At 34.9% G+C, this 15,950-nt stretch overlaps 1 protein-coding gene across 2 annotated transcripts; it reads left to right on the top strand.

Annotated features, from left to right (window-relative positions):
* The first annotated feature begins 4,603 nt into the window (after window positions 1–4,603).
* LOC104086230 (heavy metal-associated isoprenylated plant protein 39-like) lies at window positions 4,604–7,567 on the top strand. Of its 2 annotated transcripts, none has more exons than XM_009590440.4 (3): window positions 4,604–4,866; window positions 5,187–5,265; window positions 6,923–7,567. In XM_009590440.4, the coding sequence occupies exons 1-3, from the start codon at window positions 4,861–4,863 to the stop codon at window positions 7,429–7,431; spliced, it is 594 nt and encodes a 197-aa protein (XP_009588735.1). In that variant the 5' UTR covers window positions 4,604–4,860; the 3' UTR covers window positions 7,432–7,567. The 2 variants fall into 2 exon arrangements, with proteins under 2 accessions (XP_009588735.1, XP_018622805.1); XM_018767289.3 differs by lacking the exon at window positions 4,604–4,866 and adding an exon at window positions 5,008–5,043.
* The last annotated feature ends 8,383 nt before the right edge of the window (window positions 7,568–15,950 follow it).

Genomic DNA, 15,950 nt, shown 5'->3' with positions numbered 1-15,950 from the left:
TGAGGCAACCAAAAGGCGTATTATTAAACATGTATTCTCTTTTTCCTTCACTAGAATTTTTTTCACTGAATTTTTTCTAGTAAGGTTTTAACGAGACATATTATCTACTAATGGATATTCAAGGGAAAATATTATAAATAATATTAAGTGTGAATGTCCATGTATTATGAAATTACTTGGGAGCAAATTATGGCCAAGTGGCATAGCCTTCAACAAGTGGCAAGGCCTTTCAACAAATGTCAAGACTTTTAACAAGTGTCAAAGCCTTTTCAACAAGTATCAAGACCTTGGACAAGTGGCCAAATCTTTCCATGCAAAAGTGCTTATAAATAGGCCCAAACGCTTAAAGAATATCATGAAGAAAAGTTTATTAATTATCTTCCTCTAAATTCCTCTTATTTTACTTTATTTTCTATTACTCCATAACAGGAAGATCCCACTTGGCTCCAAATTCTGAAATCACCTGGAATATTGAATATTAATAATATATTAATAAAATATTATAAAATCGATATTAAAGTAACTAATTAGGTGTTAAAAATCAAATAATGATATGTTAGCACCTTAGCATTGTGTAAATTTCACATCAAATTCAAGAATTACATGGCATCTACATTGTAGTCGACTTTTTTGTTTCAATTAATTCTTTTTCTTTAATTGTCTTTTGTTTAAATTATTGCGTCAAAATATTTTATGATAGGTTCATTTTTATTTTGATTACAATTTAATAATGAAAAAGTCCGAAGTAATTGAGTACCATATTAAAAGTATCTTTTACTGAGTAACAAAGTGCTCTCGTTATATTTTTTGGGCGACTCATTCATGATTTAATTATTTTAATATGATAAAAAAACAGTTTTATAATTATACCAATACAATGAATAAAATTGGTGAATAGACATATTGGCCTTAATCACCGCCCACATCGAAAAGCAGAACTTCTTTATACACTTTGCAACTGCTGGTTTTAAGATCTCCCTGCTGTCACCTTTCGTCAGTGTATAAGGCACGTGAGCCCATAATCTTTCCGTGAAATTATGTATTTTATATACATATTTTTTATAATTGATTTAATAGTATCTGATGGCATCGGTGCTCCAAAAAAGCTAAATGATGCACTTGTTTGAACACTGAGTTATTTATTTAGAGAAATAGCTATCAATTCCCATTTGATACTTTTTTTTCCTCACTTTCTTGAGTGATGCACCTATATTATAAAAATTCTAGATCCGTCTCTATCAGTGTACTATGAATCCTATAACCTCATATCCTGCCATTAATTATCAGAAATTTTCTTATCCGTACTCAATATTTATATTGATTCAGTATGTATTTTTATATGCACTAGTATCTATAAACGTGCGTTGCACATTAATAATGACACGTGATGATTTAAACATTTATTTATATAAACGAACAACAAAATTAATTAATGAAAGAAATTTGATGTATAATAATATAACAATCATCTAAATGCTGAAAAATATTAATATAATACGTGAATTCAAAATGAGAGAACATCATTAAAACTTACACAAATAATTAATTTAGTCATGTTAGTAAGATAATTATGTATTACAGTTTAAAAGTATTTAATGTGATGGTATCTTACCGAACAATTCTTTGTAGACGATATTTTTTTTTGTGTATGTTTTCTTCTAATGCTTTGGTTGCTTTGCCATAACCAAAACTCTTGTTATCGGTATTGATATCCCTCTTGAAAGTGCAACATATAGTTATTCGTGCAAGAAAACTTATTGCGGTAAATATAGTCCAATATTTAGGATGTTTGTCCTTGTATTTTATTTATTATAATTGCAAAACATAAACATACTGAACATTATTTTCACACAAATTTAAAGAGATATTCTTTAGTTTCGGAAGATGAAAGTTTAATTTAGGGATAAAAATATACTTAGAAGCACATTGACTAGTATCATAATTTTTGCATGTATGATGTTATTGTCAAAACTTGTATATACTGTATGTGTGTGATTACATTAACTATTCGGTGGATCTAAGTTTTTCAATAGGATGACGGGCATATTTTTTTTCAAAATTAACCTATATACAATAGAATATCAATTTAACTTAGTCTATTACATATACAGTGAACGTAAGTAATAATAAACTTGACAACAAACTTGTATGGTAGAAGATCATTTGGTATTAAAGTATTTAAGTATTCTCTTTGGCAGTAATTATTGGTATCATCTTCGGATGAGTCAAAAACTGAAAAATATTTTGTTTATACCATAAAATTTGCTATCAACCTTTTATTTAGTTGATCAACATATTCATTTCTGCTAGCGAAGATAGCTTTTTAATTTCTATCATACAATTTACAAATTGTGTTTTAATCTAATGATGAAAATATTTCTTTTACAAAAGGCACTACTATTTCCGTTGGAGTTGGTAACCAAATATTCTAGAAGAACCAAAGCATCTTTATTGGATACTCTTTTTCGTTTCCGACACGAATAAAGAAGTCATTGAATACTAGATCTGTTCTTACTTTATATTTCTTATCAGTTGAATCTTTTTCATTTGAAGTCATAATTATAATTTTGGCAAGCTAGCTTTTCTAGTCTCTACTTTCGTCGTTTTTGGAACTACTGGTAGTACTTGACATAAATCATCTCCCAAACCATTAATTTTTCACCAAACGGTTCATTGAAATCTTTAGAACTCTGGGCAATTGTTTCGATCGTTTGACACTAAGCCATAACTCTTCATCCCATATTATCAATTTTGATTTCCTTATAAATTTAGCATTATTGCTCTACTTTGATATATTTATGATGGTTATTTCAGTTATTTGAAGATATATATCAAATCTAAAGTGAGTGGCCTCATAATAAAATTATTGCTGGTACACCACTTGTTATTATTGCTAATAATATCATGCTTCTTTATCTGACATTTGCAAGTCATGTATGATAAAAATATTATTTCGATTCCGCCGGAGGCATCTACAAAGCATAATCTCGCTATACCAGAGTCGACTCTTTATAATATAATCTTGAAAGCTTGTTCTTGTTCAGGATTTAGCTTTGATTATGCTTCTTCAAACACTTGTATAGCATTTTGATTTTTATTACTATACTAACTTTCTTTACTTTGTGTTCTAATTTTTTTTAATATCTATCGCTCTTTTTATGGAATAAATTTATGTACCCTAAGATTTTTTTTAGCTTGTAAATTAATAATTTTACTCATTTGATGCTAAAAAATAATTAAATTGGATTCTCTTGTAAAACAATTAATTGAAAATTTATATATTTGATTTTAACATAAAAAATAATTTATTTTATGTTGATTCAGATCTTAATATTAGTTCATCTCTTGTTTTGAATATTTATCTTAATTATAATTTTATCCACCGTAGATTTTATTTTCAAAGAATAAAAAGATCGATGTGACATTTCAATTTTAGATCTTTATGCTCGCAGAATCATTACTGGTATTGACTCTTACCAGCCATATTTCTTTCTCTTTCTCACATATTTTTATTTTCTTAGTTTTTGTTTAATAATTGGGTATATTTTCAATATTACACGAAAAATTGATAAATATTTTTTATTTGAGTAGGAAAATAATTCAAATATAGATATAAAAATATATTATCGTGGGGATATTTTTTCTCTCAATTTCAACGCTTTATGAATTCTATTTAACATTACTTTTATTTTTTCTTGGTATTGGACATTATGGAGTGGTAATGTATTGCAACTACAGAGGATTCTAATGAAATTAATTTTATTAAATCTTCCTATATATTTTTAATAATAATTTAGTAGACAAAATTTTATTAATGTTAAAATCTTAAATATTAAAAAAATGAACATAGAAGGTATTGTAGTCCAAAAATAGGTTATTATAGTTATGGCATTTCCGTATGAGTTCTTCTGTTTAATGTTTTAGGGCTATTTCGGTCTATCAATATTGTATTCATACTTTTATAACAATATATGCTTTCCTTTTTCTAAATGGATTTGAACAATATAATACATTCTCAAATTAAATTAGTAATAGGACATTATAATACATTTTCAAATTAAATTAGTAATATGACATTATAATACATTTTTAAATTAAATTAGTAATAGAATTTTTTAAAAAGTATATCCTAAAAGTAATAGGATTACATGACTAAAAATATATCTCTATCCCGAAAGTGATTATACTAAAAGAAAACCTAACGTGTTCCTAAAGGTATTATGTTAGCATGCTAACATGTAATATTATATGTCTATGCCTGAAAGTAATTATACTAATAGGACTCCTAAAGGTTATCATGTAGGATTACTAACGTGTGGTATATGTCATAAAACTAATAGGATTATAAGGTTAGTATCTAGAATTCGGTTATGTCCTTTTATTGTGATTTATTATGCTTAATATTATAAGGTTATTTTTGTAAATCGACATTGTATTCATGCTTTTATAATAATATAGATTGTTATTATTAAGTACAAACTATTCTCATAATTAATCAATACATATTATTATATTAATTATTTACTTAAATATAATAAATTAATATGATTTGATATAAATACAATATGCAGGAGAGGTTTTACTCCTTTTATTTCCCCAACATTACAATCTTCCAAGTTGCAACCATTTTCTTTTTCTCTCTCTTATTCTGCATTTTTTTGTTTTGATTCGGAAATTGTTGTTGTTATTCTGTTATAATTCTCCCTTCAAAACCACTCTTAGTAACCATTTAGCGAACTACAATCTACTGCATATATTCAGTGTCTCTTTCTCATTATTACTGACACCTCATTTCTTCTTCTTCTTCTTCCTTTAATTTCTCTTTGTAGCTTTTTCTTCAGATTCCATTCTCTCTGTAAGATGAAGGTTTGATTCTTTATTCCTCTTTGATCATCATTTTTCTTTATACAAATAATGAATGTTGCGCGGACTCTCCAAAATGGTGTTGTATTTGTGTCTCGCATCCTCAAAATTATATATCACTTTTGGAGGACCCTGACATATCTTTCTTGTTCTATTTTCGGAATACAATTAATATTCAGGGTGCCATCTTTTGCATTGAATTCTACATGGATTTAGATATTCTTTATCTTTTGTTAATTAAATTCTTTTATTCTGTACACTGGTGGGTACTGATTTTCATCTTTACTTTCTAAATTTTTCTTTTTGATCTCTTATTTCTCCAGAAACTTATCCTGATCAAAGTGGATTTAGAAGATGCCAGAGAAAAGCGAAAGGCCTTGAAGACAGTCTCTGTTCTTTCAGGTTTTAAGAATTTTATCTTCTGAATTTTCATTTTTCACTGGGTTTTGTTGTTGTTGTTCTTGTTTACTAATCAAGATTTCGGGATAAAAGATGATACTCCCTGTTTTTCGTTAATAGTTAGGGAGTTAAAAAATTTTCTCCAAATACATCTTAAATTATTTTAACTATAAAAATTTGTGTTTTCTCATACTTCTTTAAATTTAAAAATTTAAATTTGCATCGAAAGTTGGAAGCGTTAAATCTTGTATCCCAAAACCTGTTTTTTCTTTTGACATAATCGAGTAGGTAAAATTTATCCGCACCCGGTATTTCAATCAAATTATTGAACGCAAGACATGTGTCTTTCTTATACAAATTTATCATTTACCTATGGTTTAGTAACATGTATTTTTACTTTAAGTTTTAACCGTTAAGACTAGTGGTGAGCACCCTCCACTTCCAACCAAGAGGTTGTGAATTCGAGTCACCCAAGAGCAAGGTAGGGATTTCTTGGGGGAAGGAGCCGAGGGTCTATCGGAAACAGCCTCTCTACCTCAGGGTAGAGATAAGATCTGCGTACAAACTACCATCCTCAGACCCCAATAGTGGGATTATACTGGTTGTTGTTGTTGTTGTTGTTGTTAAGATTAAAGATCCTATTTCTAGTTTGGTAAGTAGATAATGCACGAGGTTTTTTTTACCGTTGCTTGCAATTGATTTCTAGTTTGCACTGATTAGGAAGAAGAAAAAAGATAAGTAAAGTTGAATAATTTCTTTAGTTGATAATATTGGGTTGCTGGTAAAAGGTTAGGTGAAATGGTGAATGGAGTGGTAATGACCATAATATAATGCACGAGGTTTTTAACTATGGCAATTGATTTCTAGTTTGTACTGATTATGAAAAGGAGTAAACTTTTCTAAGTTGATTCCAGCATGGCGCCACGTCAAATGGGTCCACTGTCCTTCTAAGCTGTTCCCCACTAAAACAGTTTAACTAATAGTGTCACTTTGCCTAGCCTAAATACAGAACGGTAATGGATTTTTTGAGCATTTTAGTTACATTAGAGTACTAAGAAAGCAACCAAAAAAACCATGTGCTGTTGCTACGGAGCTATAAAAGAAGTGCAAAAGATGTTATAAAAAATTACATGAAAAGTTGTGGTTGAATAGTAAGTATTATTTTATTCTTAATAAGATGTTTGGAGTATAGAGTCATCTTTGGTATATGACCTTTATTCTCAAAGTTAGATTTCTCTGATCCGAATACGAATGAATCGAAAATGGGGTGGAAAACAAAAAAAATAAAAATAGTCCCTTTACTAGTATCTTAAATTGGGTACAATTTCGAATGTTTTGGTTCATAAATTGAAGTAAACTTCATTACTAAGACCATGTGCCTTTGCTCCGGAGTGATCTAAGAACTGCAAAGGGGCTAAACAAACACTTCGTAGCTACAATTGTCTTCCTTTGATAGCCGTTGGCTCGTAGGGTTTTAGGATTCAGATTTAAAATAATGCAATTCTTTGTCGAACAAATTTAAAAAGGAAAGAAAATCATATTATTTTTAAAAAATTCATTTTTATATATATACATAGTTCAAGTCAAAGATTTGTATATGCCGACTTGGAGTGGGGGATGGGGAGATTAACCTAATGAATTTGGTGTTGAGTTTTTACAGGAATTGATGAGATATCGATGGATATGAAAGGTAAGAAATTAACCATCATTGGGGCAGTTGATCCAGTGAGTGTAGTGAGCAAATTGCGTAAATTTTGGTGGGCAGAAATACTTATAGTAGGACCAGTCAAAGAACCAGAAAAGAAAAAAGAAACAAAAAAAGAACCTAAAAAGGAAGAAATCAAGAAAGAGGAGGAGCCACCTAAAGAGGAACCAAAGAAAGAAGAGCCACCCAAAGAAGAAGCACCTAAAGAGGAAGCAAAGAAAGAGGAATCACCCAAAGAGAAAGCAAAAAAAGAAGAGACTAAAAAAGAAGAAGAAAAGAAAGAAGAACCCAAAAAGGAAGAAGAGAAGAAACCACAACCACAGCCACATCCACAGAGGATACTTTTGCCACAACCACAACCTTATCTGCAAGCTGCTTATAGGCCATATTATCCTCCAATGCACACATATTACCAAGTTCACCACAACATGGAAGAGAATCCTAATGCATGCAATATTTGTTAACCTTGTTGAAGAGATAAAGAAAGAAGTCATATGTATATGTCAGTCTCCTTTATGTTGTTTTGGTTATCTTATTATTAAGAATGAACTCAAGACTAACATTTGAAGAATAGAGAAGCTAGCTTTTGTGAAGAGATAATGATGCCGTATTCATCTATTCTAAAATTAGAATGTGTAGAGAGCGTTGAATAAGAATTTTTCTACCACTATAGCCTGAGGGTTGTTTTCCAAGGTGCAGAGGGTATTGAGCAGTAGGTAAGAGAAGAAAGGAAAGATCCTTTTAAAAGCCGCAAGCAACCTGCATATCTTTCTTCTCCTTGAAAAGGTCATGATGAATGGGGAGAGAAAACTACACAATAGAAGGATTTGCTTTGCCACGTAAGATCCTCGAATCACCCACGACTATCATATGTGGTCCATTATCGTTTCCTTCCCTGCCCGAGAAGGAAGATCAAAGAAAGGTAGTGATATACTAGTAACATAAAAATACTTATACTATCAAGTCACATAAAATACGCGTTCATAAAATAGGTGACCGTTAAATTAAAGGAACTTATTGCTACAATATGTTAAAACATAAAAATTCTTTAGAGTATAAATGTTTATAAGTTAAATCTTTTTTTCTTTTAAATACAAGAATTTAGCAAGATCATATGCGGTTATTGTTAGCACTCTAATTTCGGAGTAATGAGCAAACTGATACTATTACTATGAAGGACTAAGCAGTTGCTAATTGGTCATGAGGGATAAACACATGTGACAGAGTTAGAGTTTAGATAACTGTTAACATGTTCGGTCAATCGAATTCAATAGTTTTAATTCAAATGATATATATTTATCTTAAGAAATTTATTGAATATGTATAGATTATTAACCAAATAACTTAAAAAGACCTAGAATTCTGAATTCTTAAGCTTCAAATGCTTAGCTCGCCTTTTGAGTAAACACCAAGTCATAAATTATATGCGAGAGTGGCTTTGTTCCTGTATGTTTCCCATTTCTATTCACATAAATATCTTGCTTAAACTTATTTGGCGAAAAGTATACAATAATTAATAAGACAACTTTTGCAGGAGCATTTAGGGTACCTTCAATTCCTTCTTCACTTGTCGGACAAAAATTGTGCTAACCATGCTTTATTTCACGTGAAACGCCAACCATTTGAGTTGTTTATTGATAAACTTGTCTCATTATGAAGTTAGTGTTTCAACAAAAATATGACTCTTCGTTCAAATATATAAATTTATGTGATTATGAGTTAAACTTAATTAATAATAATATTTCTAGATGTAACTTCCGAGGGGCAATAAACGTCAGGTAAATTTGGTCGAATAGTGATAACAATTTACAATAACTATTCCAAAAAATATAAGCAATAATGTAGCATTTAATAACAATGAATAATAATAAATGGTATTTAAATAAATAGGAGGAATGATTCACCCAATAAAGGATGAACTAGATGGTTGTTCCTCCTCACAATGATGAGTGACAGACAAATCCTTGAATGTTCGAGTTATTCTCGGATCTGATGGAAAAGTATGAAATAATATAGACAAAAATCTTAGTGAAAAAGTCGTGTTTATATCTTAGTAAGAGAGAGAGAATCTTTTTGTCAAAGTATTTTTTTACAAATGAATATCGCATGCCATTATAATTATCTCTTTTTTCTATATATATGGGACATGTTCCTAAGAAACCCTAATAGTACAAGTGTAGAGAATATCCACTAGAAATCCTAATAGTAAAAGTGTAGAGAATATCCATTAGAATATTCTTTTTTAATACCCTATCCTGACAAACTAGTCGTTACAACTCTCATCAACGATATTCAACCTCGACCCTTGTTGTCATCTCGACTACGACTCTCGTCGACATCTCGACTACAACTCATGTCGCCACTTCAGCTAAGGACTTTGCTGCTTCTTGGCCCATCTCAACTAACGACGATTCGAGAATTTTTTTTTTAGTATTATCTTGCCTCAAATACTATAAGGGCGGATTTTGACCCATACAATTAGTCCCTCTGCTTATTGAGGTCGTGCCCCCATACGAAGTCGATGAGCGGACAATGTCGTGCATAGTTGGTAGGGGTCGTGGTTGTGGAGATGGGACTACGTGGATTTTGTGATCCGCATATTTTGAATTTATAAAATTGTCCGGGAGAGTATTTGGAGTTATCTAGGCCATGAATAGAAGTGACGTCATGTCCCCGTGCATCATAATGACGTCGTTTCCCGATGCATTGCATCGATTCAGGTGGAGTTCTTGTTGGCTTTGTCGGTTAGAGTTTCGTGCTAATTATGTTTCATATGGTTTCGATTCTGGTGCCTTCCAAACTTATAAATAGGAGAAGCTTTTTTGATTTTGGAACTTTTCAAATTCCTTCTTCTCCGCTATCACCAGCTTGCTTGATTCACTTTGCAAATCACTCATTTTCTTCTATTTCTGAGGCTTATCCTGTCCTTTGCTCTTTTTCTTTCGAAACCTCATTCTCTTATCGAAAATGATGTCTAACATACCTTCTGAGTCCGGTGAGGGTAGTTATGTCTCCCCTTGGCAGTGGCGTATCGTTCCCATGAGGAGGGTGTTCCGGCCACCGCTGACGATGGAGGCTTCCCGTTGGTGGAAGAGATAATTCCACGCAACCCCGATTCCCGGTCTAATTTCACCAAGTCCCCTGACGCCGAACCTGAGGCTTTCCGGTCAATGATGACAGTGAAAGAATTGGAAGAGCTCAGGGCTAAATTCAATATTCCCAATCATGTTGAGTTGATTCCGGCGGGGTGGGATGCTGTGACGACTCACTGTCCTGGGTACTGCGCCTTTTATGCCTACCCATTCCAAGTTGGCTACACTCTTCCTCTTCTTCCACTGGCAGAGGAATTCAGCCATTATTATAGCGTTTGCCCAGTTCAGCTCGTACCATATGTTTACAAACTTATCTGTATGCTCCCCAAATTTGTCGAGCTGGCCGGGGTCGAACTGACGCTTCGACATTTGATATATCACTTCGCCCATAGATTTTATAGGGGACGATGGTAAACCTTCGCCATCGAGGGGGTAAATGTTTGGTGGTAAAGATGGATGACAAGGCCAACCGCCAATTCTGGTTCAATTTCTTTTTCGCCAAGACCGAAGACGTGGTGGCCAATGTCGACGGTTTCCCCGAGACTTGGAATTATACTCGTAAGTATTTGATCTCCCTATAGATACTTGATTTTTTTGTGCCCGACCAAGGGTTTTGACTTTACGTCCTGACATTTTTGATTGGTTTAGTCGACTTCTTCCTCATATTGCAAGGATTCACGAGTGGTCGATTTTTCTGAAGATGTTTGGACCTGCTCCCCTCTCGACTGGTAAGTTCCTCTTATTATTGGCATCTTGGGTTTCTTTTTCTTTTGTTCATTTTTGCTGACTTTCCTCTCTCCTCGTATTCTTCTCAGCTTCGACCAGGGGATCTTCAAGGAGGTCTAGAGCTCCCGCACTCGTGTTCTATAATAGGAAAGCTGCTGCGACTTCGGCTCTCGCACCTTCCATGACCGCATCTGATTCTGCTTACTCCTCAGTCCCTCCTGTTGCTGCTCTGGTATCTGTTCCTTCTTTAGCCACGGAGACTTCGGCCGTAGAGCCTTCGGTTTCTCCTTTGTACCGTCTCATAGATGAAGAAGATGAGTCGTTGATGTAATGACCCGGCCGGTCATTTTGAGAGTATTAGCCCCGAACCCCTATTTATTTATCCCTCTATTTCATTATGTGGTTATGTGACTCGCCAGGAGGTTTGGGTTTTTGGTTTCGAAGTGAAATGGGGCACATAGTCCCTAAATTGGGAGTTTAAGTTCTAGGAATTGACCATAGTTTGAATTGTATGAAGACGACTCCGGAATGGAGTTTCGATGGTTCTAATTGCTTTGTAGGGTGATTTTGGTCTTAGGAGCGTGTTCGGATGTTTATTTGGAGGTCCGTAGGTCATTTCGGCGTCAATTGGCGAAAATTGGAAAATTGAATGATTTTTGGAAAGTTTAACCAGGGGAGGACTTTTTGATATCATGGTCGGACTCCGATTCCGGAAGTTGGAGTAGGTCTGTAATGTCAATTATGACTTGTGTGCAAAAATTAAGGTCAATCGGACTTAATTTGATAGGTTTCGACGTCGGATGTAGAAGTTAGGAGTTCTAAAGTTCATTAAGATTGAATTGGAGTGAGATTCGTGATTTTAGCATTGTTTGATATGATTTGAAGGCTCGACTTAGTTCGTATTGTATTTTAGGACTTGTTGGTAGGTTTGATTGAGGTCCCGGGGGCTCGGGGTGGTTTCAGATGATTAATTGATCAAGTTGAAGATTAGAATGGCTGAAGTGTATCAGTTCTAGTGCAACCACACCTGCGCAAGTTTGACCGCAGGTGCGGGTCCGTAGAAGCGTGAGGCAAAGCGTAGAAGCGGAACTGAAGGGGCGGTCTGTGGTCGCAGATGCCACATGAAGGCCGCAGAATCAGAGCCGCTTTTGCGGAAGGATGATCGGAGAAGTGGAGAGTGAGGGAACTGAGGTGGCCAAGGTTTCCGCAGAAGCGGATGAGTGGGCACAAAAGCGTGTCCGCAGATGCAGATGGATGTGCGGAGGTGCGATATCTAGGAGTTTAAGTGAGCTCTGTAGATGTGGAGATTTCACCGCAAAAGCGGATTTTGGACCGCAAAAGCGGAAGTGCTGGGCAGAATGGTTTAAAATCGAGGGTTTGCCATTGTCTTCATATTTTGAGATATAGAGCTCGGATTGAGGAAGCATTTGGGTAAGTATTCTTGACTTGTTTTTTATTAATCTCCACTAAGATATCATTTATTCTTCATTTAATTAAGGATTTGGGTTGAGAAATTTGTGAAAAAGGTGGAAAAGTCCTTGGGCCGAATTTTGAGGTTTTGCTCGAGAATTTTGTATCGGATTTGAGAAATTTTGGTATGGGTGAACTCGATATCGAATGAATGTTCGTATTTTGTGACTTTTACCCGATTCCGAGACGTGGGCCCATGTCAACCTTTGGCGCAATTTTTCAATTCTTGCTAAAGTCGTAGTTTCATTATTTAAATTAATTTCTTCTAGTTGTATTTATAGTATGTAATTGCTTTAGGTAAGATTTGGATCGTTCGGAGTCGGAAAGTCGAGGGAAAGGAATTCTTATCAACTGATTAAGCTTGGTTTGAGGTAAGTGACTTGTCTAACCTTGTGTGAGGGAACCTCTCCTTAGGTTTTGGTACTGTTATGATATTTGCAATACGTGAAGGCCATGTAAGCCAGGTGACGAGTGTGTACTCGGGTTAAATATTGAAAAATCCGATTCTTGCTGAGTAGTTTTCTTTTAATTCCTTAACCGAGTTGCTCTAGCCTATGTAGTCATAATGTTTAGCCTAATATCGCATGCCTACGTGTCTTAACTCTTACTTGTAACTTGTGCAACATGCTTAGTTGAATTACCTACTTTCTTGATCTTGTATTCAGTCTCTAACTGTAGGATTCCTTGCTGTAAATTCGTTGTTCCATAGGTTATGAGTTGCGTATTTACTTTTGGTACTATGCGGCAGTACCTCGGGAGCACCCTTGTTGCATATTTAATTTTGGGACTACGAGGCGGTACCTCAGGAGCTTCCCCTGTTGCATATTTACTTTTGCGACTACGAGGCGGTACCTCGGGAGCTCCCGTGTTGTGTATTTACTTTTGGGACTACTAAACGGTACCTCGGGAGCGCCCTTGTTACATATTTACTTTTGGGACTATGAGGCGGTACCTAGGTAGTTTTTCTTGTTGTGTATTTACATTTGGGACTACGAGGCGGTACCTCGGAAGTGCCCATGTTGTTTACCATTATTTGTTGTGTTGTTACCTTTCTGTAATTTCTCATCGTTTAAATTCTTAGTCATTTCATTATATTGTTATATCTTTTGCCTTGCTTCCCTTTTTTTTTCAGTAAGGCCATGACCTGACCTCGTCACTACTCTACCGAGGTTAGGCTTGGCACTTACTGGGTACCATTGTGGTGTACTCATACTACACTTTTACATATCATTTTGTGCAGATCCAGGTACTGCTTACCAGACCAGGTACCAGTGAGCTAGACCGTACGTGGATACTTCAAGGTACATCTGCCAGTGTCCGCATACCTCGGAGTCCCCCTCTATCTTTATGATGTTGTTTTCTTTATTTTCATTAGACTTTGATGTATAAAGACACTTAGAATTTTCTCTTCAGAGATTTTGACTTATTTCTACCGGGTTTTGGGAGTTGTAATTATTTTGAATCGTAGTTCTTATTAAATTCAGAGGTTGAGGTTGAGTTTCAGCTTTATATTCATTTATTCCGCAAAATTATTATGCTTACCTAGTCTTAGAGATTAGGTGCCGTCACGACATCTCCCGGAGGGAGATTGGGGTCGTGACAGTTGCGAGGCGATGGGGACTTGATTCCTCGTAAGAGGAGATCTGTGGATGCCGGAGACGGGGTTGCCTAGGCCGTTGACTCAGTGGCGGGTGATTTTTCACTACGCGAGTGATCTCATCCAATTTCACACCCCAATTCAAGGTTATGAAATGGTCGATTGCAATAGTAGTACCCACCAAGAGTCGGAGTCGATTTCCACAGGGAGTTATGAATGGGAGTTAGGCATATATATTGTAGTACGTGAGTTTGAACTACCTAAATTTACACTTCCGCAAATTGGGGCTGATTCTATGTCCAATTTAAATTAAGATTGCAAAGTTAAGAAGTAAAACTATGAAATTATTTTTGTTGTTTTTCAAGTTTTGTAAAAAGCCTAGGGCTATAACCATCACCTAGGTGTTTGTCTAATGGGATATAAACCTTAATGCTTTTTTTATTGGTCGGGATGTATTATAGCTATCAACTCTCAATTACCCACTCATTACCTCTCGGTCAGAGAGTGATTTTGCCCAATTTGGCTTTCTCAAGCTCAAATGGGTATTGCACAAAACGGTTGATAAAATCTCAAGTCAGTTATTACTATATCTAGGTTGAACCCTTTAATTGGGATTATCAATCTCTCGATTGACCCGATTTCTTGTTAGCCGAGTTGTCATAGACTAAGTCGCTCTTTATCAAGTAGAGACTAAGTCAAATAGGTATGAACTAATATTTGCCACCATTAATTCCACAAATTAAAGCACGAACAAGGCTAAATAATAAACCCCCAACCATAAACAAGTATTAAGTTAAACACCCATACAGTTTACACACTAGGGTTGGGTCACAATCTTAGTAAAAATCTAGATACTCATGCTTGAAATTGAATAAATAGAAGAAGAAATGATAATTAAACTCATATTGTAAAATTAAAATGATAAAATCTATGTTAAATTATCCTAAAATATGAAAATTACTAGAAGAAGCAAAAAGAAACGGCTATTGTAGCTGCTGATGTCAAAAGTTAACCTAATTTCGTGAAACTCTTCTATTTATACAAAGCAGATAATTTCAGATAAAAATGCCCCTCGGGAGGTTCTGTGGCGCACAATTCCATGTGCGGTCTGCAGATTTCTTCAACTTGTGAGGAATTGGAGGTCTGCAGCCGCGAGGCATTCTTTCTGCGGTCCGTAGATTTGTAAATGCGGTCGTAACTTGGTTCTGCGGTCCGCACTTTTACTTCTGCGGCCACACAATTATTGTGCGGTCCGCACTTTTGAGGGACTTGGAACTTGGGAATTTGCACATTCTCTAAACTTTGTTCCTAGCCCAGCTTTTGTGGCCACACAATTCATGTGCGGTCCGCAATTTGCACCAAACTCTGCTAGGCTTTCCTTCATCATCTGCGGCCGCAGATGAAATTCTACGGTCCGCACTTCATAAGCTTTTGTACCTTTTATTGCCTTGAGTTTAGATTACTCCTTTTTGAGTCAGATTCCATCTCGGGTGTCCAACTTACAACATTCCTGCAATTTTGCATATTTCATCAGTTTAGGGAATACAATTAAACGCTTTTAGACTAAAACAAAAGCTACAAGGCGCTAATAAGTAGTCAAAATTCCCACTTATCAACAACCCCAAACTTAAGTTTTTGCTTGTCCTCAGGCAAATAAATTAGTTCCCACCTGCACAAGTTAATGGTCATTCCAACTAATCAAAGGTGAGTCAGTCACACATAAATTGGGTCCAACAATTACCCACACCACTTATGAATTATCAACAAGGCAACAAGTTAAACGTTTATGCACATATAGTTCTAATGTGACACTTGAGCATCAAGAGTTGACTTTATTCATCAAGGAAGCTCGTTCTTTCATGTAGGTCATTGTGGATCCCAAACTCCTCCTCATATACTCTCCGTTTGCCTATCTCGCTTAAATTTTTAGCACTCAATCCAAATATTTGCGAAAGGTTCATTCATCTCTCTCAAGAGAACATCGCAAGTACAACTTTAACTACCATAGGCTTGCCCTTCATGTAGATCGTCACTAATGTGAGCTCACTCAACTTGAAATCATGTAGGAATTTTTCGGAATGTAATGAAGGCTTTCGGA

Source organism: Nicotiana tomentosiformis, chromosome 8, assembly GCF_000390325.3.
Source record: "Nicotiana tomentosiformis chromosome 8, ASM39032v3, whole genome shotgun sequence".
In the NCBI taxonomy this organism is placed as follows: Eukaryota; Viridiplantae; Streptophyta; class Magnoliopsida; order Solanales; family Solanaceae; genus Nicotiana; species Nicotiana tomentosiformis.
This window is presented reverse-complemented; position numbering and strand designations above follow the sequence as displayed.